Genomic DNA, 15,215 nt, shown 5'->3' with positions numbered 1-15,215 from the left:
CGTGAGCTGTAAAGCTTGACGCTAAAATGTCCACAGGCTGTCGAACGCACCGTCTAGACCTCGGCGCTGTTTCTCCACGAAGAGATGGTGCAACGTGACCCGAACCCGTGATGAAGAGAGGGGAATATTGGCGACGAGTTGCATGTTCAGCTCAATTTAGCATCAAACTGCGTCATTGCAGCATCTTCTCTGGATAATCACCGTGCTTAGGCTTCACAAAATGGAGAATTCAGGGGCTGTCGGGGCCCAGCTGGTCCCATATAGCTATATGTATATAGATATATGTTTTTTTAACAACAAAATTTACTTATTTATTCTATTTTTTCTATACATAGAAATGGGTGAAAATTGAAATAAATCAATAATACAAAATTTGTCTGCTACATATCCATTCGAAACGCTACATTTTTCTTTAGGTTTAAGTAGAAAAAATTTGACATAGTTGATTAGTTGTTATCTACTGAATTAGAAAAAGTCAAGATTCTGTGTTTCCAGTTCTTTTTTTTAAATGTGCATATCTTCTGGTTTCCTTCCCCCTCTGAAATATCTTTGGGCTGTGGACAAAACACGACTTTTAGATGACGCCATCTTCGGCATTTTCTGACATTTTACAGACCAAACAGTGAAACGGTTGATCAAGAAAATCATCAACAGGTTAATCGACAAAGAAAATAAGCATTAGCTGCAGCCCCTCTCTTGGGGATTATCTACTGTAGTACTGCCATGGACCACTGAGATCCCATCAACAGTCAGTCAGTGTGTAATAAATGCGGCCCGGGTTTTTTTTTTTATTGATTCTGGCACCGAGATATCGCCACATCTCTGCCACGCAATTTAGAGTCCATTTTGTTTGCGTCTGGATCGTGCGGCGGCTAAGTATAACTAATGAATCGAGGGAGGGCACTCTGCCATATTTAGCCTTTATGTGCACAGTGATAACATCCGTCATAAATGACTTTGTTTCTGCTCCCACACATCAACCGCAATTCTCCACGGGCGGCCGCGGCTACTCCGTTTGGGCTGTAACTCATGGGATGTGTCTGTCGCTCCTACATACTGCGTGCGCACTGCAATGTGTGTAACTTAACAGCTTACACTTTGATGACCCATGGGAGTTTATAATGTATAAATGCGAATGTCTGACATGTCCTCAGACGGCTAGAGGAGCAATCAGACGTATAAAAGCATTTTCCTTCTGAGATACTGTCAAGGTGACCTCTCTACAGCTGTACCACTCAAAACCAATCCGGACAATGCCACTCTCGCGCTGAGTCTTCATTTAAGGGGGGGGGACAGTTTAGCTTATGGGAGGACAGTTTAGTTGAGGTTCATCTTTCATTGTCTCATGAATTAGATATGCATCTCATTACCTCCTCTGCTGTTTCATCAAACACTCTGAGAAACCCAAATATGTCCCTTTTGCACAAACTTATGAGAAATGACCTCAGAGGCCCGGTTTCAATCTCAAAGGGCCCCAAGAAGGAAATGATTATTAAACACAGTGTGATTTAGCTGACAGTGTGTTTGAACTCGCCTCACACCATAAAAAATATGCAAGCCCCGTTCCCAAAAGTGAACTCGATAACTTTGCGATCGTGTTTCTTAAATCGTGAGGTGAGTGTCAGTTCTTCCTAGCGTGGGAAAAAAACACACCGAGGCATCTTGTGAGTTCATCTCTGACTTCCTCCACATACCAGGCAGGCTTTATCAAAGAACAGCCCACATACCTACAGCACACTGCCTCGGGCCATATGCACACTCATCAGTCAGTCAATTACGCTTAGAAATATGTGTAAGAAGCCCGGATAATTCCATCGACAACCAGAATAACAACATGAGCCACTGCAGTGGGCTGTCGCCTAAACGTCGCTGAGCATCTAGGCCGTGTAGGAAAAAAGCACCATCATGCCGCAGCTACCACATTCAGTTATCAGATTCAGCCCGATGCATAATGTTCATATCGATGTAAATACATGCAATCAAAATGTAAGCATTTCCGAAGTGGTTGTGGTGACAGGCTGCCTTGCAGATTTGTCTATTTAAACATGGGGGGGGGTAAACATTTATGGTGGTGAAGAATCAAAACAGCCCTGTAATAACTCTAACCCTGGGCAGTGAGGTGTAACCGAGCATTCTGGTATGTAACTGCACTGCAGAAACAAACAGGAACACTCAGGCCGTCGCTGTCTCATAAGCAAATTCTCCCACAGGAAGACAAAGCAGACGCAAACGTCTATTTGCCTTCTGATCGATGTCGTGCACTGCGGAATCTAAATGAGCGGCCGGACTGATTGGAAAGATAACGTGTGTCTGCCTGATTATAGCCCAACATTAACTTTAAAGGGTAACGCCACCAATTGTACACATTAAAGTGTGTTTACAGTTCTTCGGGAGGACTAATGCACGTGTGAAAAATGTAGTCTTTCGCGGCTCCAAAAGAAGGGCCATGTAATCTGATAAATCGCCTCCAGTGATATCAATCAGTAAACTGAGTTGCATTGTGGGGAATGTAGCCACCGGGCCCTCACATGCATCTTCCTCTGGAGCCACAAACGGCTTTATACTACGTTTTTTTCACACACACAGTGGTACTCCACAAAACCAGTAAACACACTTTAATGTGCAAAACTGCCGGAGTTCAATACCTGTACATTTTGTTGTCTCTGTGACATCACCGACATCTCGGAAACACAAAACCAATGACACATTCTCCGAGGAATTCAATCCTAAGTGTGAACTGTTGCAGCAGAAAAACAAACTAAGGGTTGTGTGTGTGTGTGTGTGTGTGTGTGTTTGTGTGCGTATCCACCTCTGACCCAAGGCATTAACAGCAAGTCTTTGACAGAGGTCAGTGCCCTCATTCAACCCCTGGTTCTTCCCACGAGCGCCGTAACGCATACGCCAAACACAGTAATGAAAATCCCCCCCCTGCAATCTCATCTCGCTCCGACAACACGACAGATATCCACAAATGAAATCAAAAAAAGAGCCGATGAAAACATGTGAGGGGACGCGCATGAAGCAAACGCGCACGACCCGAGAAACGTATCCTGGCGCTGATTGGTGGATATAAACGATTGCATAATCCCTCCAACCGGGCTCCGTTATTTACTCCATCACATGTAAATGGGGGGGGGGGGGACAGATTAAATTTCTCCCAAAGAAGGAAGGCTTTTCAAACACACGGCTGCTGTAAATAAGCACTGTAAATATTATTCTAGCAGCTGTGAGATCTTCCAGCGGCCGAGAGCTAATATGCCTGCTAGCTGCAGGTCGCCTTTCACAACTGCTGCTTGTGACTCCTGCTGCAGGCGGGTCAATATTAAAGTCCAATCCTCTCAAGAGCAACTTGTTAATGTGTCAGAGAAAAAAAAATCCAATTTCAGGGTGTCTCAGGACATTACGGTTTCATCACTTGTAACAAATTCCAAGCTGCTGTTCTGTTGATCTCTGTTGATCAATATTCAGTGTGTGTGTGTGTGTGTGTGTGTCTGAGAAATGGATTATTCCATTTCCATTTCTTCATGTATCAGGGGTCTCAGCCAAAGCACAGGGCTCGGGGGAACGTTTGGGCATGACCTTCAAAACACAGACATTTCACTTGTTTTTGTTGCTTTGTTTTGTTCTCCTTTCTCTTTTTTTTTTTTTTTTTGAAAATGTCTCCTGGTGTGTGTGTTGAAACGGATGAGAATGTCACAGCGCGTTTGGGGTGGCTGGAGGAAAGGGAAATGCCCAGTGTAGTGTGAGAAGTGAAAAAGTACAGTAGTTGTCTGACAAACAAAAAAAATGTTTCTTTTTACTGTTTAACTGGAGAGTAAAGCGTAATAATATTGTTGTTTTGACCCCAACATCGGTCACACCATCATGACTTTAACAGTTTTGCGGCGAAAAAAAGAAAATTGCGGCGTAAAAATGATCACTCCCATAATTAGCGAATCGTGTCACTGTTGTTATACCTGTCAAAATACGTGCAGTGTGATTTATTTTATTGTTTCACCATATAACGCAGACTGGATCTGAAAACCTATGTATTTTCATTTTAACACTGCATCTTAACCATTCCCTGTTATAATTCTGATGTGATAATCAGAGGAGTTGGAATGCAGGGAGTGGGGAAAACACATTTTTTCCCTATCACATTTCTTAAGCGTGGATGAGCTCTTATTTGACAGCGTGTCAAACGCAGCAAAGGGCTCAGCGCATCCCAATCCCCCCCCCCTTCCTTCCTGCAATCTCGCCATCTCGTGCGTGAGGACACGACTTTCAGCTCTTTCTCCCGATAAACACAAACAATCTTCTTCGATAATGAGGCAGGAAGGGAGGAGGAGGCGGGGGTGTCTGTTTAACATGGGGGCAGACTGCGAGCGGGTCTTTGGGAGGGTCCCTCTGCTGCTGCTCATGATTCATCTCGCTGTCACTCCAACATGCCTTAGAAGCTCCTAACTGGACCGAGCGAACGCCGCGTTTATCTCGGGGGCTGTAATCTTAAAGCAAACTTGCAGGTGGAGGACAAACACCAAAGAAAATACGAGCGCCCCGTCCTTCTGTCCACACACGCTCCTCTGATGACAAAGGAGAGGTCAGTGATTATCGGGCTGCCGCTCACCTTCGCATGTCAAAGATCAACAGGAGGCTTGAGCGAGCACCGTGGTCGTTTACAAGTTGACTCATCAAGCTGCTGGAAGTTAAAAGATAAGAGCCTCTTAAGAGTTTAAATGATAAGGAGAGGCACTGTATGTTGAAACGGCCACTCAGATTCTGGCCTGATATTGGATTTTGTTAATGACATGTGGTGAGGCTTTGTTCTCCAAGAATATGTAGCGGGGGTGGGGGGGTTTAAAGTCTGACACTCTTAGACAAAATTACAGACAGCTGGCTGAGCTTTGACAGACAGAAGTACAATTTAAGATGCAAATTGGGGCAATTGTGCAATAAGGGTTTTAAGTACCTTTTTCCTCGGCAAAGCTATGTTTTCAGAGGGCCGTGTTTTCTGTGGGAGAGACTATCTCCCATTGGTGCGGCCTTGTTAACTTTCAAGACCTTTTACGTGCAAAGGAACCTATATAAAACAGTGTAGGCGAAGGAAAAAAAAACAAAACAAACACAATAGGTCTCATTTAAGTAAAGTGCATCTGCATTCACCTGCCGCTCTGTGCTGCATCAAGACATCGTCATTTTCCTACTAGCGACTGTGGGCGCCAAAGAAATCACCGGTTCAGTTTGGTTGTATTCATTAAAGAAAGCCGATTTAATTAATAAAGGACTGAGTCATCCGATCCAGTGAACCACTTGTTTTGAACTAAAGATTTAAAAAACAGGTTTCTGAGGCGGTGACGTCAAGAATGACGACAGGTCTTTGTATCGAAAGCCTTTAACAGACTGTAAAGAAAATGACCTTCGGTACGGCCCTACAATATATAATAACGAGATTTCTGTTCTTCTAAGGACACCTGACCCCTCTCACCGCACTCACATCGCTCTGTCTGCTCCTTCCTCTCCTACACACAGTTAGAAAACCTCCAGTCTCTATAGCATGAGTATAAATATCCTCCCCAGAATGCAATGGTCTGTGAACGGTCGTGCCCGTGATGAGCGATGGAAGGATGCGAGTTTGGGGTGATGCCAAAACAACAGCTGTACAGAGGAGAAGAGTCGAGGAAGTGACCATCAGCGGGGTCCATGAAACGGTGCCTTCGTGGTCCGGGGAGTTGGGGGGTGGGGGTCACGGGGTGAGAGCTGCTGCGAGGGAAGTGTGTCTGCATGATGGTAAAATCTGGAGTAGCCACATGAAAGGGCCTGCACTGGCAGAGGAAGGAGCTCCGTCTAATTCCATCGGTTACTATTACAGACGTCGGCTAAATCGGAGCCTAAGGAACACACAGACTGTTTTCTCACAGCAGCGGTGCTGGCACGCCAGGATACAGACATAAAGGGATCAGTGGGATATCTGTGGGAAGCCGGTCTGGAAAAGTCCACTCGGTCACATATCGTGTAATTGTTAATGAGTCTGCGTAACATCTGTTGAGGAGTGTCAATATTTTGCTTTCAACAGATTTTGAAAGATGTTGACACGTGTTGAACAAAAGAAAAAGCGCAGATGCGATGATGTTGCCTCTCAGAGAGACGTTTCACACCGCACAGCGTCCTCTCGCCTAATTCGAAGCAGCTCGACATCAGATGGAAAAGGCGCGGCGAGAGAAAGGCGGCAGCCCCATAAAGTAAATTACCAGAGGCCCTTCCATCTTTTTAATGGCTCGGCTGTTGTTTGGGGGACCTTTTCCAATGTGAGCGCTGTTAAACAAGAGAGGGTGAAACGGGGGGAGAGGAGTGAAAGGGTGAGGCAACCCCGCGCCAAACCCCAGAGCAACCCGAGCGTGGCCCACACAGCCTCTCTCGCAGCGTGGTGGTGAGGAGACACTTCCCGTGTGTCTAATCCTGATGTATTCCACTGCAGGATCTGCGGCGGCTCGCTTCCGCCGGGGGAAATGTCACAGGGAATTTCAACGTTCAACGCGGTAATCTACTTTATACTCGCGTAGAATTTTGCATAGACACCACCCCCCCACACCCCTCTTGATAGACACCTCCACTGTCTTCACTTCTCCTCTCTTCCAGCCTCTGTGGAACTGAAAGTGCTGCACTCTCAAGCATGTTGTGCACTTCCACCCAAAAAAAAGGGCGCCTTATTTAGTGACAACTGATGGGAAAACACAAAGAAGACAGAAAATGTGCTCAGCGCTCGCCCCCTGAGGAAATGCTAATGCAGAAGAAGGCCCCAGGCTTAGTGGACAGTGATAACGAGTAGCCACAAAGGAACTGGACGGAACTATGAGGAATTAATCTGCATAGCCTGTCAGACTGGATAGATTGGTCCATCTTTCCTGCGGTGTGACAAAGAGCTTGCCTTAAGAGGATTATGACCCCGCGGTCATCTGTGTCTGTACGCCAGGATGCCAGGAGTCCACATGCAAGGGTCCTGCACCTGTCCAATGGGACGCGACCCTGTTTTGGGGTATTCCTGGAATGACAGCTTGACGGAGACGACTCGGCTCAAGGTGCCTGGAGGGAGAGCTAATCTGCAGCTCCCCAACAATTTCTGATCAGTACAGATTAGGCTGCAGACCGTACCCCCCCCCCCCCAAAACTGCCCCCTCCGCTGGCTGAGAGGTGGATGATTCTGGGTGCGCGCTGGGGGGAGGTGGGGGGGTGGCTGGAGTTTACTTACTTAAAAAGCAAATAACTTTAAGTGCCGAGTGTCTGCCACGCATAACCTCATATTCTCTGAAGGAGAGAAAAAAAACACTTAATCCCTTCTTTATGATAATCTGTCGAGGAGCTTGGACTGTCTGCTGCGGGACTACAGAGGGACCGACAACAGGATTTAAGGTTTCAAAGCCACCTCAAATTAAATTAAACATAGTGGCCCTCTAAATCTCAGAGCTCTTATGCACTCTAAAAAGCAAATGGAATATTTGCACAAAGTGACCCAAAAGGGCGGGGGGGGGGGGGGCGACGTCGTAATTCATCCAACTCTGCTCCGGCCTCCACTCCAATCTTGCCTCCGTCTCACTCCCCTTGCATACCTCGTCCGGACACCCTCAGACGTTGCCCCGTTTCTGCCCCCCGTCTGCATCGTAAAAACACACGCGGGCTTCTGAAGGAGCGCTCCAGGTCGGGTCTGACCCCATCGGCTGAACAGCTGAGCCTAAAGTACGAGTCACTTGCCTGTCACACCCTCCTCCCGTTCAGCACCCCTTTTAAACTCAATACTGGTCTCCTTTGTGCCTGTTCACACTTACACTTGGTGCATAAGTGTGCTCGACGAAAAGCAGATCGCGGCCTCTTTGCCAGTTCTACAACGCAGAAAATCGAAAGTGCAGAAATGTGGCCTTCCGATGATCCCCAGCCGAACACGCCGCATGAAAAGAGTGAAACAGATATTCTCCACGCAGCATGGAAAAGTTGAAAAGTTCATGTGTTAGTTTGCCTGAATTGCAGTGGATCTTCTCTCCCGGACTCAAAGTTTCTCGGCGGATGACAGTTTCTTCACGCAGTCTTAATTCCACACTGAGATCATAAACATGCCACCCAGCAGCTCGAGTCCCAAAGTCCCGTACAATTACTTTGTTCTGAAGCCGTCCCTCCTCCCAAACGGTATTAAATATTCAAGTCTTGTAAAAAAAAAAAAACAAATTGGCAGCACATCTATCAAAGCCAGAACAAAACAAGCTCCATTGTGACTTCTCCCTTCTTTTGTGGTTCTCGCCATCATCTTGGATGAGTCAAGTGCCGGAATCAGAAGAGTTTGTGATTATGTGGTGTTTTGTTTATGTGCGTCTGCGTGTGTGTGGCTTCACCTCTGACACTGGGAATTAACAGAACGATCTAAGTCTTTGACCGGGCTGCTGTGCGTTGCCGGGTGCAGTTTTCCCATCATTGTTGTGGAGCAGAATAGCCCCGGTGTCTGGAATGGTCGCCCTCTGTCTCGGTGACAATGCTTTAGTGATCCGCACACACTACAGTAATGGTCGTCGGTACAAAGGCCTTTTGACGTCGGGCAGCGCTCGGGCTCGGGCGCTGCGTGCATTCTGCGTCCGCTTCCCTCCCTGACTGCCTGCCTGCCACTGCAGCAGCCGGGCCCCTCCCCTCGCTGCTCCCCTCTCCCATTCACTGTGTGTTTTCTGTGGGTGTGTGCTCACGCTCGCTTAATTGACATTAAGATCTATGAGTTGGGATGTGCTTTGGGTACCTGCCACTGAATGAGAGGGAAGAAAAGCTGAAGGAGGCGGCTGGTTTCACTCGGAAACGGCGTTGCAAGCACAGGATTACATATGAAAAACGCTAACTTTAAGGTAAATGTCCAGATTTTTACGGGAAACAAACTGCCCGCGGTTTCCGATTCAACGGCACATCATCGGTGCTATACTGATATATCATACTGCTCCATGTTACACCCCCCTCCACACACACACACACGCCAGAAAACACTCTGCAACCGACACACATGCACTGCTCACACCACCTAATTACTACTGCAATATAGCTCGCCCAGCAGGAGAGGAGAGGAGAGGAGAGGAGAGGAGGGGAGAGGAGAGAGAGAGAGAGAGATGGAAGCAGGAGGGAGAACAGATCAGCTCATGCTTCACATACTGTATGTATAAGTGGTGTCGGTTGTCGCTGGTCCTCATCCTGCGTGAGGATCCCGCGCACATGCTGCCCATGCATAATGCAAAGCGGTCCAGCGGCGTTTAGGTGGCAGCGATGGGGGGAAGAGGGAAAGGGACCCCTCTGCACCACATGAGCACGCCCCACAAGGGCTAGCCCAAGATGCTGCAACCAAGCCCCCTCCTCCCTCCCCTTTCCCACTTTTCCCCTCATCTCTCCCCGCTCCCTCGTCCTCCTGTCACAGCACAGGCGCAGCCCCGAGGTCCACCAAGGGATTCTCTGCCCTGCAACTCACTGGTGACAGGATCCTGACGGAGAGGACGGAGGAGGATGGAGTTGTTTTGGGGGGGGGGGCCCTTAATGAGGGGGCTTCCCTCTGATCAAAGCACAGGGAGGTGTGAAGGAGACGGAGGCACAGAAATCGCCACCATACTGTAAGAGAGGAGATCCACTCATCCACGAGTGAGGATGAGGATGTGGCTCTTCAGTCTATCTACTGTGACTGAGTGGTGCTTGAAGATGTCAAGATTAGATACGGCACACATCAACGCATTCTTGGCACTGGGTCGGGCTGCTAAAGCCTCCTCGCTATAATGAGCATTCAGGAGCTCCGAGGCTTCACAGTCGACAGACTGGACCTGAAGCCTTCAGGATGACGAGCCAGAGGCATGTGGTTACTTAAGTGTACACATTGTTCTGTTTGGATTAGCCACTCCTGCTTTATGCCAGGGGGCTACAGAGCGAAGTCAGATACATTTTGTTGGGAAATCTTAAAGGGGCACTAGGTTGATTGACTCCGAGACAACAAATTCTTCTTTCTGTTGTCATGTCTGAATAAGCTGAATAGACGAACCGACCAAAAAGGGTTTGCTGTTGTTTAAATTTGTTTACATGTGGCGGACCCTGCCACCTCTCCGGCTTCAAACAGTGTTCTGGGGACCTTATTTTCCACTGAGAACATCCACTTTTGGAAAACAAACATTTCTGAGTCAGTGTCATTGCATCATTAAGAAATATCAAAATTCTTAGTTTGATTTTTGATTTCCTCTCCGAGACTGCACAGTGTCCCTTTAACGTCAACTGCAGTAGTGCCAGGTGATAAAATGATGCAGTCAAATGTCCAAGTTTCACATGGGTAAGTCATTAACAGCAACGGCAAGACACTTGCACTTTAACCCGGGACGGCTCTCCTTTGTACAGAAGAGCTCACTATCCTCAGGAACACACTTCCCTCCATTCTCCATGCTGCAGCATTATCTTTAACCCGTTCACTGCCACCCAGGTCCAGCGTGCAAGCCTTGATAAGCAGCTCGGATGTGAAATCCAGCGAGCCAAAAATACTGGTGAACATATGAGGAGGTTAAGATGTTGATCTCGGAGGCATCAGTGTCACATTTTGTTCACTAAAGGTTCATGCTTCACGTGGAATCCATGATAATGAATCAAAAAAATAAAAAAAATATACGGAGATCAGCACAGGAGGCAGACAGAGGCACTGTGTGAGACTACCAACTGAACAACTGTAATAATATGATTCTGCTTTACAGTATATAGGTGAAATATTCATACACACATCTAATTCATAATCTGACATTTTAGTCACAACCAACTGATGTATCACTTCCACAATCGGACGAAATAATGTCACTTAAACGCGCTTCCTACGTTTACACACACACACACTCTCCAACACTCCAGGCTTGATTTCCGTCTGTACACAGTGTTCGGCTTCAACAAACTACGCTCTCAGCTACACTGAGCAAAATGCGGACACTTGAGGAGGATTAACAGCACATGGCCCCATCGCAGCATCACACAACACAAACACACGCAACACACACTGCTGCTGCTGCTGCTGCTGCCGCACACAACGCTGGAGTACATCGCTCCCAGAAACGAACTAATGACTGATCCCTCACACTGATGCGCTCCCTCCTTCTCCCTATCTTTCTCATTTTGCGGTCGCTGAGGCCGGGGGTGACAGATGAGCCAACAGCGATAAGTCACACACGCACACGCACGCACTCTCTCTCACACACACACAAACGCGCGCACTGCGAAAGCACGCACTGAGGGGGTCGCGGATGGAGACTTGATCGCCTTAATTGATCGATCTGCAATCGTCGAAATCACTCATGTCAAGCACTTATTCTTGGGTGACAGCGAGGACGCGAAGGCTGTAGGATTAAACTACAACACACACACACACACACACACAAACACGCACAAACACACAGACTACAACACCTCACAGCCTTGCGGTTGTAGCAGATCGGCCACTGCGCTTGGGCAAGCCCATTGTTCCGCCCGTCTCAGCTGAGGTGAGCCGGCAGCTCTACAAATCAGCTCACCAGGCAATTAAAGCGTGTGCGATCACTCCGGCCAATAAAGACGAGCCCGTAGAAAAAAAGGGAGAAAAAAAAAAAAGAAAAGAAAAGAAAGAGAGGAGTCTGTTCTTACCGGCCACGGTGTACCTATCCATGTAATTGAGGACGTTCCCAAAGCTGAGGATCCCGGCGGCGGCGGCCGGTGAGCGGCATCTGAGCAGCGCGGCGCGGAATTTCTGGCCCGGCTTGCACGGGTGAAGGTCCGGGCTGGATTTCAGTCCGGGACTCATGCTGCCCGACAGCGTGCGCACCTCGTCCGAACTGCTGCAGCCCTCAATCTCGCACCCGTCGCTCTCCACACACATCTTCTCTCTCGAAAGATCCAGCGCAGAGAAATCACAGAAAGAGCGACAGAGAGAGAGAGAGAGATAGATATACACAGAGAGGGAGAGAGAGAGAGACTGAGAGGAAAAAAAAATAGTTGAAGAAGGAGCGGCGATCTGTGATTTTTCAGGTGAAATTAATCGCGGTGTAACTGTTGTTCTCAAGTGTTGAAGCGCAGCGCTCTTCTCGAGATCATAATGTTGTAGCAGTGTGAGGCGACGGGCGGCAGTGCGCTCCTTAGTATTTTTTTTTTTTTTCTGAGGGACCCAGCGCTGTGTAGTGCAGGGGGGTGTGACCCGGCTGGAAGGACTCCTCCCCCCGTGAGGCCCTGCAGCGAATGATGGAGCCGCACCTGATACTGTGCTGCGGATGCCGGGGAATTGCAACCGGAGTGCGGTGCGGTTGGAAAAACCTCGCTGTTATTTGAGGGGAGGGGGCTGACAGTGGAGGGAAACGGGTGGGTGGGTGTGACTCCATCTATTTATTTATTTATTTATTTATTTATTTATTTATTTATCTATCTTATTCATCGATCACCATTTGCTGCGGCGCTGACTGAGAGAAATACCAGTGTCATTACTAGTGAACAGAAGTAGGTCAGTAAAGTATGTTGCAGGGACACATTTAGACATCAGAGGAGGCTGCTGAAGCCCCCCTGCTGTGCTCGTATTTTTAGCAAATACACAGCCTATCTGGATTCCTTGTTTACTTTTCTGTATATTCTGTATTATGTCTCCCCAAATCATGACTGTCTTAGTTTAGGTCCCCTGACATGGTGGCTTTTTTTTTTTTTAACAGCCTCTGATCAAAGTCAGAGCAACCAAAAAAGAAAGCAAACACACACACACACACACACACACACACGCACACACACACACACACTCACACACACACACACACATTTAAAAACATCAGTGACCCAAGTGCTCAGAGATGAGATTAGGAGATTATCTGCCTGTAGTGAAATAAAAACACACATAAATAGGAGGATAGAAGATGAGTGAATCACTAATGCACAGGATAAAGTCATGAATAGATAACAGCACTGCGCTGAAAACGAGTCGTTAAACGTGTGAGCGGCCATGTTTTCCATGATAAATGATTAGATGTGATGGGTCTTCAGAAAGGCTTTAATTAGTTTAGGGCCTCCAAGAGAAAATGCTTTATCGCTCCAGGATCGTAACTCTGAGCCAGTGGTGGATGAAGTATTCAGAGCTCTAACTTAAAGGAGCACTATGTAGTTTTGGGGGAGGGAATTTTTTTAATCAAAAGAGAAAGATCTTCATGGACTAATTTTTTTAATGCCATAACAAACTATTTTCTTTATCAAGACTGAATAAACTGAATAAACAAACTGACCTCAAAGGGAAACTATTCATACTGTTTTACATTGTTTATATTTGGCAGACCCTGCCGTCTTTCTAACTATAATCAGTGTCCCGGGGAACCTTATTTTCCTCTGATAACAGCTTCTTTTCTCACATAAGGAAAAAATAGTTTGCATTACTATATTATTTAACTTGATATTAAAATTAGAGCTTGAATTTATTCTCCAAAACTGCAATGTACCCCTCAAGTAAAAGTAGAACTATATAAAAAATATTCTGTTAGTTGTGCATTCAAGATCTCATTTTAACTTTTTAAAATTATTTGCTCCCTGTAAGAGTTGTATTATTATAAACAGCACATATAATAATAATATTGATATCTAATATTAACACCTGAAGGCATCTAGCCTCTAGTGTGACCAACTGAATACCCCCCTCCTGCAAGAACGTAAATGAAATTACGGCGGCTGTGGGAAATACAAAATAAACACTGATGGCTCTTTCTGAAGCCAGTGTACAGTTTGTCAGTTCCTGGTTACTGCAGAAACCTGGCGGTGCAACATGGTGGACACATAAAAGGCTCGAAAGGCTCATTTTAGGTGATTAAACACTCACGAAAGCACAGTTTGTTGTAAAACTAGAAATGAATCAATGTATTGTTTAAAAAATTAAAGCATAATTAAGAATATTATATAGATCCCCCAAATCTTACACTCTGGATCTTTAACATGCAGCAGTATTCTAATGACAAAAACTGGCAGAGGTAGAACTCATTTCAACCACGCTTTATACTGTTATAGGTTAATCCAGCAAAGCTGTCCTTTGTTACTTTCTACAACTGCTAGGAGCACAAAGTCATCAGCACATCTGCAGGCTCTGCAGCTGGGTTTAGGGGGGTGAGGAGTTCAGAGATATAACCTGGTAGCAGTCTGCAAGGTGCCTTTAAAACGCATACAAATAATGTAGAAACCAATTTTGTATTTCAGCGGCCAGTACAGGGAAGACACGGCCTCTCATCTTGCGAACCAGCTGCGAGCGTCGTTGGTTGTCTGCATGACTAGAATGGTAATGCTGAAAAATGAGAAAAAATATAAGCGTGAACCCCAGTCCTCGCATCCTTAAATGCCAAGAGTGATTTTAATTTTGCGAGCGATCTAAGACAGGAGAAGCTTTAGTGCTGAAAACAGAGTCAGACAGAACAGATTTTTCTTTTTTTCTCATCAAATCTTAAACGGGATTGGAATTTACATTGAAGAGTGTTGATTGAGGTGTTGGAGCAAAGATTAATTAAAGATTAATTATGGTTTGCGGACATCCTGAGTCACGAAAAACAACTACAGTGAGGCGGAATTAAAGTCAAAGTCAAAGACGTGACGGTGCATTACCACAGCTCGAGTAAAGCAACTTTACTGGTGTCCATTAGGAGGAAAGACTTTGTTAGGCTTGTCCTTCATTTAGGATGAATTCCTCTGGAGGGAGGATTATGTGTATATAAATATAAAGAGAACGTCTTTGTGGCAGATTTTGGTTGAAGCGCATGAGACTGAGGTCAAGCTGTTCGCCTGCAGTGCAATGTGAGACGTTTCTAAATAAGCCCATGTGAGGTGGATGCTTGTATACATGACTCGATAAATAACAGAACTAACTGAAGATGCATATTCATATTGTGGACCGAGTCAAATTAGCGTGTTTAGAGGAAACACGGCTGCTGTATAAAGGAACCGTCTGATTGCTTTTGTGAGGACATTGCTGTGGTCAGGTGTACGGGAACTGCCGTCAAAGCGTGTGGGAATAACATTTCACTAGTCACTGGGCTTTCCCACCACAAGCAGTGAGCTCGCACAGAAGTGCAAGTGCTTTTAAAAAAAAAAAAAAAAAAAAAAATTAGATTATGATTTTACTCAACCCATTTATTTCACGTTCTCTTTGAATGTGTTTTTATAGCCTATGGCTGTCATGTAGTTTGCACTGTTGATGTTGTAACTACACCACTGCACACAGTGTAACCTAA

The 15,215-nt window shown here is 46.2% G+C and overlaps 1 protein-coding gene across 2 annotated transcripts in view; it reads right to left on the bottom strand.

Annotated features, from left to right (window-relative positions):
• The window catches only part of spns2 (spinster homolog 2 (Drosophila)), a 65,125-nt gene extending 52,981 nt beyond the window's left edge, over positions 1-12,144 (bottom strand). Inside the window, exon 1 of one of the 2 annotated variants that reach the window (XM_037119052.1) lies at positions 11,626-12,144. In XM_037119052.1, the coding sequence (XP_036974947.1) occupies positions 11,626-11,857 (232 nt within the window). In that variant the 5' untranslated portion in view covers positions 11,858-12,144. The remainder of the gene's footprint in view (positions 1-11,625) is intronic. The other variant, XM_037119053.1, reaches the window with a different exon arrangement.
• Positions 12,145-15,215: the final 3,071 nt, after the last annotated feature.

This window comes from Acanthopagrus latus, chromosome 13, assembly GCF_904848185.1.
Source record: "Acanthopagrus latus isolate v.2019 chromosome 13, fAcaLat1.1, whole genome shotgun sequence".
Taxonomy (NCBI): Eukaryota; Metazoa; Chordata; class Actinopteri; order Spariformes; family Sparidae; genus Acanthopagrus; species Acanthopagrus latus.
This window is presented reverse-complemented; position numbering and strand designations above follow the sequence as displayed.